The sequence below is a fragment of the Clarias gariepinus genome, chromosome 7 (genome assembly GCF_024256425.1).
Source record: "Clarias gariepinus isolate MV-2021 ecotype Netherlands chromosome 7, CGAR_prim_01v2, whole genome shotgun sequence".
Taxonomy (NCBI): domain Eukaryota; kingdom Metazoa; phylum Chordata; class Actinopteri; order Siluriformes; family Clariidae; genus Clarias; species Clarias gariepinus.
The window spans coordinates 21,581,322-21,601,502 of record NC_071106.1 but is presented as its reverse complement, the minus strand read 5'-3'; the positions used below and the strand labels follow the sequence as shown (position 1 = coordinate 21,601,502).

The following is a 20,181-nucleotide window of genomic DNA, read 5'->3' as shown; positions in this document are numbered from 1 at the left end:
AAGGATAGAACTTGCAGAAATCAAACAGATTTGGTTGTTTTGTGGTTAACCAAAACAATTACCTGGTACCACTAATTACCTACCCAGACTAGAAAATTGAGAAATTGAGAATTGAGACATGGTGGGTGTAAACCAGAGGATTCTACAGGAAAATGTGAGGAAAACTATTTGATAGCTTGGTTGAAGCTTGGTTGAAATATGGTCATGCAACTGGACAATAATCCAAATCTACATCAGAATGGTTAAAAAATAAAATAATCAAGGCTCTGGAATGGTCTATTTAAACTCCAGACCTGAACCCAACTAAAATGCTGTGGCAGGACCTGAACAGAGCTGCGTACAAGTGAATGGCCAAAAACCTCAATGAACTGAAGCAATGTTGCAAAGATAAATTGACCAAAACAAGACCAACAAAGTAATACAGCAAACAATTACCTGCTAAGTTATTGCTACTAAAGGTAGATTAACAAGATGAGGGATCTGGGATTATATTTGCCCAATACTAAGACCCACTATGATCAAATGATTTTTTTTTTTTATTTGAATTTGAATTAAAAGAGGGGCACTAACTTTTACACACACACACACACACACACACACACAGCCAATAAAAAGGCGCTGCCTCCTGCAGTGATTAATATGTTTTAGCTGGCAACAAGTTGGCAACAACTGATGCAGTGAGGAGCTTCTCATTTCTTAAAAAACGTTGTCAGAAGATGCTGTGGTCCTGGCAAAGATGTTACTGTTTCAGAAAGGTAAATGTTTCAGCCAACTATGAAAAACAACTAAGGAGATTTTTGATTACTAGAATTGAGTTTTGAAATGAAAAATGCATTATTATCCTGTGAAGAATAGTAGTAAACCAAGAAGAAATTAAGTCATCCAGAATGAGCATGATTGAAGATCATTTAAAAGCTTAGTGAAATTAAATCATAAAAAAAAAAAAACAAGAGTAGAACACGTGGCTAAGTTTAATAGTAAAAGCATTTCCATATGCATTATGCAAAAAAAAAAAAAGGCAAACATAAAGAATGGACTGTGGAGCATTGGACAAATGTCATGTGGTCTAAGTTACTCTGTTCCGGATTGATGGGCACATTAGGGTGAGAAGAGAGGCAGATGAATTGATCAAAACACCATGCCCAGTGCCTACTGTACAAGCCTGTGGGGGCAGTGTTATGATCTGGGGTTGCTTCATTTGGTCAGGTCAATGTAATTTGTCCAAATAAATGAGGTCAGCTGACTACCTGAATATAGTGCATGACCAGGTTTTTCCCATCAATATATTTTTCCTTCCCTCATGGCACGGGCATTTTCCAAGATGACAATGCCAGGATCCATTGGGCTCAAATTGTGAACAAGTGGTTCCGGGTCTATGAGTATCATTTTCATGTGTTGGTCACCACAGAGTAGATATCTTAATGCCATTGTGAACCTTTGGGATGTGCTAGAGAAGGCCTTATGCAGTTCTCAGAAATTTATGCAACTCTGGACTGAAATAAATGTTTTGACATTTTATAAGAATATCGAAATGATACCACAGTTAAAATCAAACCAAAAGGTGTTCCAACTAAATATTAGTGTGCGACACACTGGCTGGGCAGTGTGTCAGTGTGCATGTGTGTGTACAGTATGTATGTATGTTTGTTTTACTTGTTCTGCTAAAAAAAAAAAAAAAAAATTTCTCTTTTAAAATTTAAACTAACTTTTTTTTTATTTATTATTATATAAACTTGTTGCTCTGACTCCTTCTGACCATTGGGTTATTTTGGCAACTTATTACAGTGATTCTACGTGAAAAGCTAAAACATGTTTATGATAATTAACGCCTAATCAAGGCAGAAATGTTTTCACAGGTATAGTCCATGAAGACATTTAGCCCTTATTTATTAAAGATGTTTAGAAGTGTCTGATTTGTAAACTGTTATTGTCTGTCATGTGATTGTATACCCTGATAAGCCATAACATTATGACCAAGAGAGGAGGTCCCCCGTTTGCAACAGAAACAGTAAGGCACTGTGTGTTCTGACATCAGCATTAAACTTTTCAGTAATCTGAGCTACAGTAACTCTTCAAATGGATCAAATATATGGGCCAGCCTTGGCTGCCCATAGGCCTGTTGCCAGTTCACTAGTTTTCCAAATTTATAAAAAGATTAATGCTGGCTCTGATAAAAAGATGTAAGAACACACAATGCATTATGGTTTTGGTGTCAAAATGAGGCTACTCAATATTAGGCAGGTGGTCATAATATTATGCATGATTAGTGTGTATTAGTTTTTTAGTGTAGATTAGATACATGTGTGCAGTTCATAAATCAGCTTCAGCTTCTTTGAAACAAACTTCCACCCAGTGATCCCTTATTTATACTTGCTATGTCTAGAATACACCCACATGAAACATACACTAGTTTGTGCAGGAGTTTTGATAGTAAGTCATAAAAGAAAAGGCATTAAGCTGGATTTTTTTTCCCCACAAGTCTAAAATTTGAGAAAACAAGGTACACATAGGGAAAAAAAATGCCTGAAGCCTCTCTTCAAAAAATGTACCTGTCAATTTCCACCCACCAGCCAGCTCTCCCCATCTTATAACAGCTACAAACGACACACCATCTTCCACACAAATGAGCTCACAGATGCCCTATATTGCCTAGAGTTGATGTAAGGAATAGTATGCCATCACTCGCACCCATAGAGCCCACCCAAATATGCTCCCTTAGCTCCTGACACGTGGCTCCAGCATTGTTAGGAAATTTGAACTCATAGTCTTTCAACACTTGAATCCATAACTAGTAACTAGCCTTATTTTTTATATATATAATTTTACAGTGTTGCAATGTTACAGATTGGCAAACAAGCTTTACCTGAACATAAAGTTAATAAAAGATAGAAATAGTAAACTGTAAATTAACTAAATTAAAGTATTTAGCTACCTGATACTGTAGAGTTTCAGCCTATATAAACCCATTTAAATACCAATGTCTTAATATAACATTTTTATTCATTAGACATATTAGAAAACTGTTAATCTGTGTAATTTATTAGTAAATCTAGATCTTTGACTAGTGGGCAGACAGTTGGTGGCAAGTATAATTTATTGTTGTGTTACTTTGCAGTAGATATAAGTTCATTGTACATTAATTGTTTTTAACTGTCCAACCAACAGTATATTGTATAAAGATAATGTAGCAAAAAAAAAAAAAATTACCTTTTGAACATCAGATGGCACTCTCCTGAGAAAATCCAGTATTTCATTGGTTTCAATGGCATGTGGGTTACGAAGCTTCTTTGTAAATTTGTTAGCACCTGCGAAAGTAATAATTTGATAACTAAATAGGAGGGGTGGTGAGGACAAACTTGTGATTACATTTCTGGTGAATGAAGATGTAAAAAAAATATATGTTTACACAAAAGTTCAAGCACACTACAGGTATAAGACTGTGATTAGCTGCAGTAAAACATAAGGATGTAAACATAAGAAGTAAAACATAAGCCTTGCACTACAGTTGTTTCTCTGAACTTTCTGCATGCAGAATGTCTGATCATTGGAAACTGACAGACTACTTATCACCAACATGCCAAATAGACAAAGGCTTCTCCACTGAAGCCTGGGCACAGAAGCCTTAGGTCCTGTCTTTCATGTGGATGTTACTTTACGTGTACCACCTACCTAAACATGGTTGCTGACCAAGTACACCCCCTCATGAAAATGATATTGCCTGATGGTTAGGCCTCTTTCAGCAGGATAATACACCCTGACAATGCAAAAATGGCTACTACTACAGACAAGGATTGCAGTTTTTCTGACACACTTGTTCCAGCCATCATACTTTAGCCCTCCATACTTCAGGGACAAAATGTCCACTTGCTGTCTAATATATATCCCACCCACTTCGGTAAATGCCACAATAACAAGATATTCAATATCAATATTTATATACGTGTGTAAAGCTGCTTTGCGACAATGTCAATTGTTAAAAGCGCTATACAAATAAAATTTAATTGAATATACAGTACAGCTTAATAATTGTACACACACACACCAGTCAAATGTTTGAATACACATTATTCAGTGGTTATTCTTTATTTTTTATTGTTTTCACTAAAATTACTTAAAAAAAACTAAGACAGAAATTATGACAGAACAAAAATTTGTTGAATAACTTGTGCTTATATTTTTATATAGTCAATTCTTCAAAGTAGCCACCTCGAGCTTTGATGACAGCTTTGCACACTTTTGGCATTTTCTCAGTCAGCCTCATGAGGTAGTCACCTGGAATGGTTTTCCAACAATCTTGAAGGAGTTCCCAATGTTGAGTATTTGTTATGAAATAAATACACAAAGTGCAAAAGAAATAGAATGGGAAGTCGATAGAAAAATGCTTAGGTACTCATGCTGGTTAAGTGTGATTTTGACTTGCTCTTTGTTTTACTTTTCTGGGACGGCCTTCATCTAGTGTATAATTGTTTTGGTGACAGCACTTGGGGATTAAATGTTTTGGGATTTTTGGTATTGCCTGACCCTTATTTTCGAAAGTTATGATGGACTGTTTTTTCTCAATACTTAACTGAGTGTTTCTTGCCATAATATGAATTGGTAGCGTAGTTGTAGTAGCACTAAGTGGGATACTGACTCTGTAGACAACCTTCTTCTGCACAAGACAACTGATGGACTAAAGCACATAAAGAAGGCAAGAAATGTCACAAATTAACTCTTAAATTAAAAAAAAAAAACATTTCAGTTGACTACCTTACAAATTCGTTGAGAGAAAGCCATGAGTGTGCCAAGCTGTCATCAAAGCTAAATGTAGCTTCTTTAAACAATCTAAAGAAAAAAAAACATTCTGGGATGCTTTATACTAAAAACTCACACTCACATGCTCATTTACACACTACGGACATTTTAGGAAGTCCAATTAGCCTGATCTGCATGTCTTTGAACTGTGGGGGAAAACCAGAGTATGCGGAGGAAACGCATCAAGCACAGGGAGTAAACACCATAAACAGTGACTTGAGGAGGGAAATCGAATTGAAGGTTCAAGGCCACAGTGGGAACCACTAGGCCCCTGTGCCACCTACTTTATATATAGTAGTACACACCCCTTTTTTTTATTAGTTTTTAAATTTATATTTATTTAAATACTAAGACTACGAAGATAACAATGTTAATTTCCCTTCCATTTTGACATTTGACAGTGTCCTGCTTTTTCGCAAGTACAGACCACAAATTATATTTATCACCAAATGTGTTATCACCAATATATACAAAAAATAGCTTAGTAGGGAAAATTGTTACCTCTTTTCACTGACTCAAGGCACAATGTTGTCAACATGATTTTAGGAATTTTAAAGTCTTTATGAGTTTCTGCGGTACAATCATTGATGTGTAATATTATCTTGCAGTGTACCTTGAGGGCACACACAAAGGCTCATTTAAGATCAGTACATCTGCGTACCCCTACCCTGCCGAATAAGCAACAGTAGATCAAATTCCCAATTCTGATCTGCTAGTCTAGGCAGCACAGTGAAAATGGATGACTGCTATAATGCCTTTAGTCAGCCGTCACTAAGCTGCCAGGTGCAATCATAAGGAACTGTGATGTGGTAATATTTCCTAAATGTAGATGGAATAACAGAGCCGAACTTCATGACATGCTGCTGGAAGTGCAAGCTTGATAACTTACCCCATAACAAGACAATGTAGCGCAAAGGGATGTAGTACAGTGTAGCTGTAGCAATGAATAGGACAAAGCAGGCCAGGAAGGACATGAACGGCACTGACCAGTTAAAAGTGCTGAAAAAAAAAGGTTACATTTTAGATTATTTAGATGGGGAAATGTCCCTATTCTTAAAATCTATTTTTACTTTAGTTAGGCTTTCAGTTAATAGACTATATGTACTAAAATATTTACACGTTATATTAAATATGCTGCAATTTAAATTTAGCTGTAATATTTGTTGTTGCAATTTACATGAATTTACTTTGGTGTTAATTGAAACTTTGGCAGTTTGTGGTCATTCTTTGGAGAAGAACTCTATGTAATCTTGGGTAATCTTGGAATGTTTACAGAACACATCTTTAACTGCAGCTTAGCAACCCTTACAGACTGCTTTACAAACACACCACCTGTCACCTTATTCCCGACTTGAGAACTGCGATAATTATCCATGAACATGTAACACTAGTAATGGATACACAAAACTTCTGATTACACTGGCATCAATGCAAGTTATTTAAAGCTGTTATAATTGTGTGAAAAAAAGAACAGTCTTTAAAAAAAGGTGCTTAAGCAGTTTCACTGGCACTTGAATATCATTTAAAGTAAAATGCTTTCTTTTTATGGCCATGCACTCTATAGATTGTGAATACAGTTCATGAATGAAGGTCACAAAGAAACTTCAACACTTACTTCTTCACTCTTTCTCCAATGCATGCGATTTCATCAAGAACGCTTTGGACGGTGAGCACAATTTCTTGAACCATATGGATTTTCTCCATCAGGCCTCTTTTCTCTGATTCCTAAAGAGGAAAAAGAGTGATGAGGGATGTCAGTCATTGGGGGAAAAAAAAGAAAAAACCGTCAGATAAAGAGGGGTTTATTTCCAGTGTGCTATCAGGAGTAATTCATCTGCTCAATGGTCTGTAATGAGCAACTGCAACTTCAATTCTCTTCAGTGTCGGGTCGCTTTAGAAAATGAGCGAATTTCTGTGTATCTCAGAGTTTGAGTAAGATGAAATTCAGCTTTTGTCAACCCCAAACAATAGAAGAGCATCACAATCAAAGATTAAGTGGTGAAAAAAATAGTTGTAAAAAATGGCCATCAGCAATCAGGATGAACACAGTTTGTTGTGTGTGTGTGTGTGTGTGTGTGTGTGTGTGTGTGTGTGTGTGTGTGTGTGTGTGTGTATGTCTGAGTATGGGGGGTGGGAGTTGGGGGGATAGAGGCTGGACAAGTGTTGGCTTGTTTTTGTAGAGCACACACCAGCAGGTATCACACTTCTCAGTGCGAGGGCTATCAGCGAGATTGAGTGTGGCGCTGCACTCGAAAGATAAATCTATTACTGTCTGTGATCTTATATAAGTGAACTTACGGCAGGGTATGTAATCTTATAATACAGAGTGATGTTTTTACTTAATATGAGAGGAATGGGAAATCCCATTGCCGTTTTGCACTTGATGCATCATGAAGTATCAAGTTGCAGTGTAATTCAAACACATGCACCAAATGGACTTTTGTGGAGGGGCTGTCCATTTTACTTAGGGAAGATTGCGAGTATAATCTCAAGTCCAAAGTAGAATGATCTCACCAGAGATTCCTCTGGCAATGAAGCCCTGGTGTGGAGCTCTCCAGAGGCAGAGGGATGCAGAGAGCTAAAGATAACAGAAGTAATGTGAGCTAAAGGGAGACAAGAAGTCCCACATCAAAAGGAGAATAATGACAGGAATAATGACATCTTGAGAGAGTAGGCTATGAGGTGAGGGAAGGTGAGGCATGTGATTGAGGGCAGGATGAGTGTCTTCCTATGTTTGTGTTTAAAATGCATTCTCTTTCCCCAGACAGTGCAATGAGAGTCTATAGGAGCCCCTGGGAGAGAGACGGGACACTTACAGTGATCCTTTGTTTCCTCAGATACAGGAAACCAGAGGAAACTAGCCATTCCTATACTCTATATGTCTTCCACACCAAGGCACAACACAGACCAAATGCTATGTTTTACATTCCTTTATGCTTTGCATGAGTCTTTTTTTTTTCTTTTAGCTTAAGTCTAGTCTGAATTCTATTCTTGTAGCAAATTAATTAGAGGTACATGAGACAAATGTGGAAATCCCAACTTAAATTTTCCGTTTGATCTGTCTTCGGTCCAACATGCGGACTGTGTATTCTGACAATTTTTCCTGTATGAATGATGTGTGTGTGTGTGTGTGTGTGTGTGTGCATGCGTGTGGGCCCCGGGGAAGTGAGGAGAGGGGGGTGGGGGATGGCATGGCAAATACGCCAATAAGCTCTTTTTGTTATTGCATTTTATCTCACAAAACACTCTGAAAGAAATAACAGTTAACAGTTAACGTTACTCATTTGATTATCATCTGATGTAACCAGTGAACTGACTCGTGACATTTATAAGCTGTTCAATCATTAACCCCTCGCCACTTAATTGTGAACTTTTTTTTTTTTTATTTGGTTTTGATGAAACAGATAAATATTGTCATTACAAACAACTCGAGTTCAAATTAAAATAAAAAAGAAATTATATAAAATTTCCAAGAGGACAATTTCAGTGTTTTTTACTTATTTCATAAAGCCTTACAACATGTTCATATAATAAAAATGCACAAGGGGGAACAAAAAGAATTAGAAAACAGTACTCAGTTCTTCAGTGTAATCCTCTCTATCCAGGCCACATTGCCTCCCTGTTATTTAAGGCACAGAATCAGGGAGTCGTTCTCTCTATTCCTTCCATTTTCTGATGTGATTAAACCAGCGTCGATCTGACTGTTACCTGAGGCAAAAGGGACATCTCTTTTGCCCGGACACATGATTGTTCATGATCTCTCTTTCCCTCTGGACCGATTTTTGTTCAAAGGCCAAATTAAAAAAAAAAAAAAAACACAACTTCTCCTTTAGGGTTTTTTAACTGGAGTTCACATATTGTTTTCCTTTCAGGAAAATAAACATCAAACATGTAAGCACTAACCTTCTAGCTTTTATTTCCTTTACTTATTGCACATTTATTCATTTATTTATTCATTTATTTTTGTAATTTAATAGGAGTTGGAAAGCTTTGCTTATTAATTTTTTCTTATTAAATCAATTAGATTTAAATTTCAGTACTTTACAACAAACCAATGAATCTGCTTAATTTTTACATAACGTAAGAGTGCTTAAAACATTAAGTATCTGATTGGGAGGAAAAAAATAACATTAAATCAAATATTCATTATTTTTTATTAAAACAGTTGGATCAGAACTGATGGCTTCCTACAGTATATTGCTAAATGTAAAAAAAATCTTACAAATTATTTAAATTTGTAAATAATAAAATGAACTATTATTATTTTTAAGTAGACTTGGGAAACACATACCGACTGAATTCATATTTAGTGCAAATGTTCCACCTGTAATTTTCCTAATATTGCTATTTCTTTGTGAAAAAGTTATTTTCTTCTTCCAAGATTTATCACAATTGCCTGGCTGCTGGGCATCCAAACACATATAATGTGCATCATTTTTGAATTAGCTGCTCAGCTGTGGATTTGGAAGAGAGACCTGCTTTCAGCAGTGTGGTTCCTCTCTAAAGATGAACCTCGCCTGCAGTCATTGCAACTGAATATATTTAGCGCTTTATGGATATGAATCCTGGGCCTGCAGCCACACAGTGCCAGGGTCAGCGCTCACAGGCTCGAGGCTTCACACTTCCACAGTCAGAAAGCAATAACACATCATCCTCCTTAAACTCAATCCTCTCTGGAGCAGACAATGTAGCTAATATGGCTATAAGCTATGTCTGTGACTATACACATTTAATTAACATTTTTAATAGTTAACACACACGCTAAATAAACGTCGCACCTGAAAAAGCACAAGGACTTTTAAGTGATTTATGATTCATTTAAAATGAGAACACACTATTAGTGTCTACCTAAAGCTGGTAAATGAATGCTGCGCTTTGGATAAACAAAGAGAATGAGGCACCTTTTATTTATTTAGCCCAAGTTCAACTAAAGACGAGCCCCTCTATTTATATGTGTCTGTTGTGAAATTTTTCATGCTATATCTGTTCCCCAGAGGAAGACTGCCTTCAATTAATAATTTCATTCTGTGCTTATTTCTGTGTTTTAAAGGAGTGCAATGAAGCAACCAAAATCCATTTATGGTTTAAGGGAACATTTCTGTGAGGCTACATTGATACTAGAGAAAAAAATGTGCTTCACTGAGACAATCACGGTGCCTGTCCTCATTTCGAGTTGGTTTAACTTGGATTTTGCAAGTTAAACACAGAGCCTGGACAGACAGCACAACACAGAATAGTGCTGCACAGTAGGACACAGAGCTCAATGAACTTTTAGACAGCAGCTAATCAAAAACAAGGGAAACAACATAGATAAGGCACAAAAAGAATGAAGTACCTTTTCATCTTCATCTTCTTCCTCTGCAGCAGAGAGGCTTTCCTAAAAGAGAAGGGGAGTGCAGTTAGAGGAGTCTACAAGGTGGGGACATGGAGGCACCAGAACGTTTTTTTTTTTTTTCCCTTTTCTGACAAACAACTCGTAATGAAAACCTTCTCTTGTATGTCCACCCCTATTGGGAGAGGCCCGTTGCCTTAGCAACTACATCATGGGGTGACCTCGCACAAAAAAGAAAGGTGAGTGTGATGGGGCCTTCTTCACCAGAACCATGTCACTGCCAAGCAATCTCATTTCTTTACAACATAACACACCCCACCCCACACACACACACAGAAAACAGAAAACAGAAAAGGGAGGGAAAAATGAAAAACATTTAATTTGGGCTGCCTGTGCTTGCATCGCTTTACATCAAGTCCCTGGGCATGTACGGGATGTGACATTGGTGTTCTGATTCTGCTGGGGAGAAGAGGTCAGGACACTGCTGTGCCCAGACTTTAACATTATTCAGAGAGCATAGCTCTGCTCGCAGCCTGAGACCCAGGCAATGAGAAGAGTGTTGCTGAAGTGATGGGATGTTTTCTGTGTTGGGACTAAAGGAACAAATCCTGCTTCTAAGCCAATGGCAAAGGAGGTCACTCAAGCAGCACAAAAATGCATATTATAATGATTAGTATGAATATGGTTATTGAAAATGGTACATTAAATTAATTACCTATTTAATAATTATTTTTATTTTGTATATTTATGTCTATAAGAAGGGGTTTACAAGATTTTAAAAAACATGTACTGTATTACATAGTAAATAGTGTGTACTGGGTAAATATCTGCAAATATGGTCATACCATTGTATAATAATAAATTAGATTTTTAACATCATTTACTTTGGGTGATATTTTAAGAAATAATTTCACAATTTTTAAACACATTTTTCCCCCAACATTATTTAATAAGAGAATTCAGCATGTATGTGTGTGTATGCATGTGCATGTTATGACTAAGGCTCTATCAGCTTCTATTAGTCTGTGCAAAATGTAAACACCACTCTGTATAGAAAATGTATTCATCTTTTTTTTGTCTTTTCTCTGATTTATATGCGCTGATGGACATTTGCTAGAATATTGTGTGTGGTGTGTGTGTGTGTGTGTGTGTGTGTGTGTGTGTGTGTGTGTGTGTGTGTGTCACTGCCCTCACCAGGTCCTGACTGTGGCTGCCAGCACCTGGCGTAATGTGGAAATAGTTCCAGCCGATGAGCAGCAGGAGGAAGAGAGGCAACATGAACAGCTCAAACTGCCACACTGTCAATACAAAGACCTGAATGAAAACAAAAGTGATGACAGATCAAGAGAGGCCATACAAAGGGTTAGACTGATGCGACTGTGCAGTGGGCAGCAATATACATCATTTTCATGCCACCTGCTCAAAAACAAACAAATGTATCATAAGCCCTATCAGCCTACAGAAATAACCCAAGCAGCCTGCCATGCCACATTATTGTCTCTCCTGAGTATCACAATCTCACAACCTCTGTCAGGCTGTGTGCATCTGTGTGTGCATGTGAGCTTACAAACGGTATCAGCACAGCAGCAATTTTAATATTTCAAAATTCCATTTGCATCGATTAACACCATGCTGGCGCTGCGTAATTCCTTAGCAGCAAAGCTGGACAGATATTGGCTGATATACGGCTTTCTGACTTTCAACACAGAAAGAGAGGGGGAAAAAACAAGGGCTGCTAGTAATTTGCTTTCTTACTCTGTGAAAAGCTCATAAACCTGGTAGTAATAATACAGATTGTGCTGAATGAACAGTCCTTGATAATAGGAAAAGAGGAGGCACTTAGCACCCTGCACCTCTCAGCTGAGCACTAATTGGACAGCCACGCTTAAGCAAGTTCAGTGGTGGCCTAATGAGTGTGTCTGTGGAGCTATCACAGGAGTTGTCAATCAACACACGAGTTAGAAATTAACTGAGTCATTTACTGTCTATGTACAAGATGTTCAGCAAACCATCTAAATGCATGTATGATTATGCAGAATAATAAAATGCGAGGGATAATTACAGATGAATTACTGTTATTTAATAAAAGATTTGCAGCAAGGTTTATAAATGCATTTTTATACATATAATATGTGTGCTTGTGTGTGTGTTTTGAATATAAATGCTTTAATCTGATCATTTTTCTCTGAATAAATGCATTATTCATGCTACACCTTCTCATTCAGCAAATAGTGAGCTCTGATATCTACATAGTACTTCTGTAGTAGTTCTGATCTGATCGATGACTCAAAGACCAAAAAGGCTCTCCTATAAAGGCTCTGTGTGCTAGCCACAGGCATGCGATGGACACAGCAGTGCAAGCTCCACTCTCTTCTCAAATATTGTTTTTTTTCTTATAATACTGCACAAACATTCTACTAATATTTTTCACTTCAAATTACTATCATTACTATCACTAGTCAGGTAGCTGACATGAGCTAATATTAGCAGTTTTTTTTTTTTTTTTTTAGTATTACAATACCTTTATTAAATTATTTCCAAATATAGATGACAGCACTGGGCTCTTTTTAGCATTAACATGCAGTATAATGTAACCATAATAATAATAATAATAATAATAATAATTGTTTTATGCCCCCTCTTCTGTGTCAGGATAGGTTACAAGAATTCTATCTTGCCAGTGAGTGTCTCAGGTGAGCCAGCATTTGTTTCATGCACCACATCACACAGATTCCTATTCAGTAATTGGGCACTTAGATACAATTTTTCCAAAAATCTGACACATTATTGACATGACTCAAATCATGAAGAAGAAGAAGAAGAAGAAGAAGAAGAAATCACAATATTTTTTTTTCTGAGTTCACATATTATTGCTGGGCAATAATATTAGTATTGTGATAAATAATGTCACAATATGCTTTTCTAAAATAACTTGTAAATTGGGATATGTTTTTTAATAAATAGTGCCTTTTAGAAATGACTTTAAGAATGGTGATATGATACTTTTACATAATGTATTTAATGCTGTTAAGTAAGATATTAGATTAGAAATATGCACAAAGGCCACTCTGTGGCTCTATGTCAGCAAAAACCTGCATATAATGTAATCATAAGTCATTTGGCAACACAGGGTTAATATAAAAATTGTCACTCTGAACATAAGCAAAATGTCTGCATTAAAAAAAAAAACACATGCAAAAACACATGCAAAACAACAGCAATCTGTCTTGTGTGTGAGAGAGAGAAAAAAGAAAGAAAAAAGAAAGAAAGAGAGAGGAAGGGAGAGAAAGAGAAAGATGATCAATAAAAAAAACATTTATTTGATCAAATGCAAAAATTTCATTTACACAGTACAAGGTTTGGACACATTCTAAGTCAATGTTTTTTGATTAATTAATTATTTTCTAAATTAGTAAAAAAAAAAATAGGTAATTAAGATAATTAGATAATTAAGTAACAACAATAACAGTTAATTGTTATTTGAAGACATGAAGGTCAGTTATCCTGGAATAGTTCTTGCAAGAACAGCCTTGTTAAGTGCATTTGCAAAACCCATCAAGCACCATAATGAAACTCTCATGAAGACCTGCCCAGGAAATAAAATCCAAAATTTACCTCTGCAGAGTTTTTAGAGTATTTAGAGGTATCATCCTTATAAAAACCACTAATTAACAGCACCTCAGATTGGAGCCGTTATGAAGGCTTTACAAAGCACATCTCAACATCAACCATTTAGAGGAGATTATTGCAGATTTAATAATAATAATTATTATTATTATTGTTTTATTATGTGTTGTTATTATTAACAGCAACAATAATTTAATTATTAATTTAATAATAATAATACATGATTATATTTATAATTATTGTATTATTATTATTACCATATTTTCTATAATTTTACCAAATGTCTTTTAAGGAAATTTAACTTCCCTTAAGTTGTAAGGGTAGAAAAGAAAATACAACGTTTTCACATTTTAAGTATAAATAAAATGTAATTTTATGTAAAAATAATTCAGTGAATTTTGCCTGTTTTTTACTTTGAAGTATCAATACTTCCAGAACAGACAGGTTTGTGTCATCAGAAAATCTGCTGTTTTGCAAATAACTACTCTTTACAAATGTGGTGAGAAGAGACGCATCCCTAAAAGGAATTCACAACACATTAAACCCTCAGGCAGATGGGCTGTAACAGCACAAGTCCACATCAGAATTTACTTGTCAGCCAAGAACAGCAATCTGAGTCTTCAGAAGGATAATAAGACAAATATTTGTCTTGAGAAGATTAGTAAGACAAACATTTTGTGTGTGTGTGTGTGTGTGTGTGTGTGTGTGCACGTGCGCACACGCACGCAGAGGGAGAGCTGTGTCTGTCTAGTCTGATTGGGAGTAATCTGCATCCTACTGTGTCACCATGTCACAGGTAGCCTGCCGTTGCTAGTGCATTTCCAGAGAGAGAGAGAGACAGAGAGGGAGGAGCAGAAGGAAGCAAGTCTTCAAAATTGACACTAGCCCAGCAGGAAAGCTGAACTCCTTCACCCTCACTGCAAAAGCTGCTACATTAACCACTAAAGTGGAATTGCCTGGTCTGTATCTTCCCCTGAGAAGAGAGGGAGCCCATTCATTTCCATGCAGGGAGCCAGGACTGGGAATCTGTCACAGGTATTCATAATAGCACACTAATGCAAATTCTTGCTCAGCAGCATGCACACTTGGTGGACAAGATAAAAGCGCAGTGCAATTCAGTGCCTAAACACAGTGCCTAAATGAGAGGATAAACTAAACGTGGCAGAAAAATCTCCAGCCTGCCTCCCACCATGTGCGTATGCTTCAGTCCAAGTATACCAAAAGTACATGCCGTTTTTTAAACGCTAATAAAAATGTCCTAACAAGTGCCTGAGAAAGCTGTTCCAATTCAGTCGCTAGGGCATTTAGACAGGGCCCAACTTGTCAAATGGCCTCCAACTAATGAGCAGAGACAGTGGTCCACCTTCCCCCATCTCCTGGAATATTCTACCATTCCTGCAGAACTAATTCTCCTCTAAGCGGTTTATGTATTATTAGCAGTGAGTGTCAGTGATTAAAGTAGGTAGATAAATTGCACCCTGTCAGCCTTAGGAGTAAATTAGTCCTTTCTTCTACATTATAAAGATGTGTAGCAATGGTTTATTGATTAAATTTCACACTGGGTCTATGTGGGCAGCAACAATTATTAACCAATTATAAAAAGAGGAACAAACTAGATGCTATAAGTCATAACTGGGTTACTTATTTCGAAACCATGCACAATTGAATAATGAATGAAAATTCGTTTGAACAAGCATTGCCATGTTGTGGCAACAAAAGCATTCTTTAATGAAAATCCTTTTACAGTATGTAAAAAAGGTGTGCACAAACGATGCATTGGATTTCTAAGACAAAAAAAACATGGAAAGATTTAATCAAAAAGAAGCAAAATAGCAGTGTGGGTTTGAGGAAATGACACTCAGAGCAGAGGCACTCAACCTTCAGGGTTAAGACCAGTGGCATTAATAAGATTCTGCCTAATGCATTTCTGTGAATCCTTGAGCTGATCTGTCTGGCTGGGTGTAATTCCTGCACCTAATAATAAAGCACTCAGCGATTAAAAAAAGTGTGAATAAAACAACACCAGGAGCTGCAGCTAGAGCTGGCAGTGGGTACTGCCACCCACACTGTCCCTGGAGGGGGAGAGGGAAAGCCATGGCAGAAATGAAATGACAAAAGATGCCCACACTACGAGTTTATATAATCCTGAAAATTGATTAAATAGGAAATAGGGACTTTACAGACAAGCAGCCAATCTATGACTGACTGATGCAAAAAAACAGCAGCTTCAGGGGGAAAAAAATTCTAAACATCAGGGCCATGTGTAAACATTTACCATGATGGGAGTACATTACAGCTCCCTTCTACTTAAACCAATTCCTGTAGACAGAGGGAATAAATAATTAACCAAACAGATAATATTAGGTGAAGCTGAATAAATTGAATATAAAATTAAGTGGTTGACCAACAAAAAAAAAGGCTTTTCATTCTGTTGTAAAAGTAAGATTTGATTAATAGTTTTTGGAGAGTCAGGATTTAACAATTCAACACAATGCAGACACATGAATATCAAAATTAATAGAAAAGTACCAAAATTTACTTCAATTCTTCTATCAATCTTTTGTAAGCATACTTGACTATTAAACTGACCAGTTGAACTACGATTGTGTATGTGTCATGTTTCTGTATGTGCAAAACCATGATGGGGAAGTCTGAGTCTCTTTCATAGATTTATGTTGTGTAGCTGCCAGCCAACATGCTGAGGGTCAGTGAGAGGGCTGTGGAATACTGCCAAATTATAAGAACATATCAGAAGTTTAACAAGACTGACTACTGGCTACAGGCACTCTGTGTGTGTGTGTGTGTGTGTGTGTGTGTGTGTGTGTGTGTGTGTGTGTGTGTTTGTGAGTGTGTGTGTGTGTGTGTGTGTGTGTGTGTGTGTGTGTGTGTGTGTGAGAGAGAGAGAGAGAGAGAGAGAGAGAGAGATAGTGAAAGAGATTTAAATTTAAAGTTATTTTTTTCCTAAGTGAGTCGGAGGGCAGCTGCAGTAATCTGCACTGCTTTCTCGATTAAAATACAAAAAAGATGATATTAATGGTGAATCGAATGCCTCAGTGACTCCTGTGCTCATGCCTTCCTTTCGTAGCCTAAGAAAGAAATAAAAAGAAGGCAAGCGAGTGAGAGAAAGAGAGAAAAAGAAACATGCTGTGTGGTTGGCTATAGCCTTGTATGCAATAACAATTACACGTGTAACATGTGACAAGTCCAAGCTTTCAGGTTTCTTTGTACTCCAGGTAAAGTGGGTGGCTGAGTGTACGCACACACACACACGCACGCACGCATGCACACACACACACACATACATATATATAAGTCACCAGTTTAAGTTTGGAAACACCTTCTAACGCCATTGTCTTTCCTGATTTTTATTTCTTTTTTCAATGTTCAAGGCATCCAAAATATCAGTTAAACAGTTGATATAAACTTTGTAAAGCCTCCATAGTGACTCTACCAGTTTTATCATGTTGCTTGATGGATTTTGCAAATCCACTTAATGATACTGTTCTTGCAGGAACTATTTCAAAACAGCTGAACTTCATGTCTAATAACTAACAAAAATAAAATTTCTCTCTCTCACACACATACATTAGAGACACATTAGACAGATATAAACAGACACATGGATATTATTCACATAGTACTAATTACTTAGAGTTTATATTTTGAAAATAAGCACCCTAAAAAAATTTAAATCCAGAGAAAACATAGCAAAACCTGTATGCGCAGGCCACATAATTTTTCGTGTTTCCGATTGTGCCTAACAGCTCCTGCACTGACCAGTGAGATGATCTGATGGTTGCTTGTGCGATACAACAGGAGAGAGGGAGACAAATGCAAAGATGAGGGGAAGAGTCTGTCTAGGAATGGTGCAGCATGGCTGTCAGTGGCTGCCACGCTGACCCTGCCTCTACCACGCTGGCCACCAGTGTTTAATCCGTGTCGGGAGCATTAACACTCAGCCACCTCCTGGGTGACAGATCCGCCATGTGAGCTTTCTTCCCCTGAGGCCACTGGGGCCCAAGTGTCAGTTCTGCTCACGCACACATACACTCCACTTACAGACACAAACGTCACAGCCAGTGGGACCAAGCAGTGGCCAGAAACAGTCATGGGCATTGATGCCTGGAGAGAACTGTTCTCTTTATCCCGGGAGACTTAAAGTATCTTAGCCATGGCCAGTATGAGCACTGAGCACACTGCATAATGGCTAGGAAGACATGTAATCTCTGCTGCCAAGTATTTCAAAAAGTAAAAAAAAAAAAAAGAGGATACAAAAAAAAAACAATTATTATTCACAATATGTACGGCATCCCATATACTCATAGCTCATTATAGCCATATATACTTCATGTATACATTTAAGTATTTACAGGAAATCTCCTAAAAAATATTTAAGTTCCGGCTTTGTTAAAGCTGTTTTTACTAGTATGAGGACATGACTGGCCGACTGTAGGCCTGTCAGCATGCGTGATGAGAGCCGGGTCTGTGAGGTCAGCCTAAAGCTGCGATGACGCCGAGCATACATGTCTCAATAACGCTCTCAATAACTGTCAGTGCGGCAGCCGTCATACCAAGCTGAGGGCCTGCTGCACTCTGCCTCATTAATTATTAATCAGTTAGGATGGGTTCAAGAAAACCCAGCATGCACGCAGTGTATATAAACGCCATCAAGGGTCCTTCTGCCTGTCATATCTACAACATAAAAACTCTATGACTCAATGACAGGTCCCTAAAGCACCCACAGCCTGTTGCCAAGATGAGAACACACACACACACACACACACACACACACTTTTATCCAACTGGCCAGGCTGAACCACTTGGCAAACTTTCAAATATGAAAAACAAAGTAGATTATAATACCTATGAAGAAGGATTTGCACACACACTTTCTAGGTACTAGTCAATTAAACAGAGTGACTGTGGTTATATTCCTAATTTAATCAATTATGAAATCCAAATAAGTCAATTTAAAGTTCAAACTGAACTTGCACTGTGACTTTACCCCCTTTGGTTCTCATCTTGTCAGCTCAGAGAGAGGAAGAGAGAGAAACCCTACATCATGGCTGCCAACTGTGTTTACAGCTGCACGACATCAAACATTCATCAGATGCCATCTTTACAGTCTGTGATGTGAAGCAATCAGCATTTCACAGCCTGTCAAATGATGTCTAAACCGCTTGCTACCTGGCAATGTCAAAAAGGAAAACGGCTTACTCTCTCCCTCTTTCTCACACACACACACACAGACACACAGACACACACGCGCGCGCGCTTGAACACAAAGGTTTTCCTTTCTGGCCATGATTACTGAGAGCCAAAGCAAATTTACGTGTTAAAATATTCATATCACTTAAATACTTGAAGCACACTAATGACAGTAAAGTGTGCATGTTAAAGATTGATTTTTCATTCTTCTTCTTACACCCGTTTTATTTGACCTTATCATACATGCTAAGGAATTTTTAAATGATGGGCAGCTGCTATTTGTCTGTGTAATGCACATCTCAGTTTTGTAAAACTATGATAAGGATAGAAAGATTTTATCCACGTTATTGCCATAAAGCCTTTACAGTTTTTCTCTTGCAATAGTTCCTATACAGGAATAAGTCACTCCTGATTGTGCTGTTCTATGAAAATAAGTTGTATTACAGTTTTTAGGAACATCAAAAAAATATTAATAATGTTTTAATAGCTAAACCTTACTTGATTAAAAATTTAACAAATTTGGTACATATATTTTATGATAAGACTATGGGTATCCCTGTACTTCCTGCATGTCTGTCTATGTGTTTGATAGTGCTAGAACACCATCTGCAGGCCAGGGGGAGCAATGCAGAAAGGAACTCTGGCTGACCCCTTCACAGTCCCTGCATGCCACAGCGCTCTCTCTCTCTTTCAATATAAGAAAGAGGCACTTTTAAAAAGGGGCATTTTATAAAATAATGAATAAAAAAACTCTTGCTTTCTCCCTCTCTCTCGCTCTCTCTCAAACACACACAAAACAGTGTTTGTGAGGTGTATTTTCTAGACTCATTACCAGAAGATAAACAAGTGATTTCATTTTTAATTTTCCTGGTTTTTCTGTTCACAGGGCTGTAGACACCTTCTGAGCGCTTACCAGGTGTCTCTCCTTCTACACAGACAAAGGACTTTACGGATTACCTAATGAGCCAGCTACTATTTTTAAATGGAATTCCATGGTTTGATATGGAAAAGAACTTCAAAAGCTCCACATCCACTTACAATGACAATTATGCAGTTAAAAACAGCACCATAACAGAACACACAATAAAATTCATGCTGAAGTACACACTTTAAGTAAAATCTGCAAGAGCTTCCCATGACCTGGTGTCCAAAATCTTAGTGAATGGCTTTCAATAGCATTCACCAGTGCATTCATACTAGCAATATATAAAGCAGTTTTT

At 37.3% G+C, this 20,181-nt stretch overlaps 1 protein-coding gene across 4 annotated transcripts in view; it reads right to left on the bottom strand.

Annotated features, from left to right (window-relative positions):
• mctp2a (multiple C2 domains, transmembrane 2a) overlaps positions 1-20,181 on the bottom strand; it is a 42,549-nt gene that overhangs the window by 2,813 nt on the left and 19,555 nt on the right. For all 4 annotated transcript variants that reach the window (XM_053501031.1, XM_053501034.1, XM_053501033.1 and 1 more), the window contains 5 exons: positions 11,321-11,440; positions 10,130-10,171; positions 6,410-6,519; positions 5,684-5,793; positions 3,208-3,305 (listed from right to left, as the gene is read on the bottom strand). In XM_053501031.1, coding sequence (XP_053357006.1) covers positions 3,208-3,305; positions 5,684-5,793; positions 6,410-6,519; positions 10,130-10,171; positions 11,321-11,440 — 480 coding nt within the window. The remainder of the gene's footprint in view (positions 1-3,207; positions 3,306-5,683; positions 5,794-6,409; positions 6,520-10,129; positions 10,172-11,320; positions 11,441-20,181) is intronic.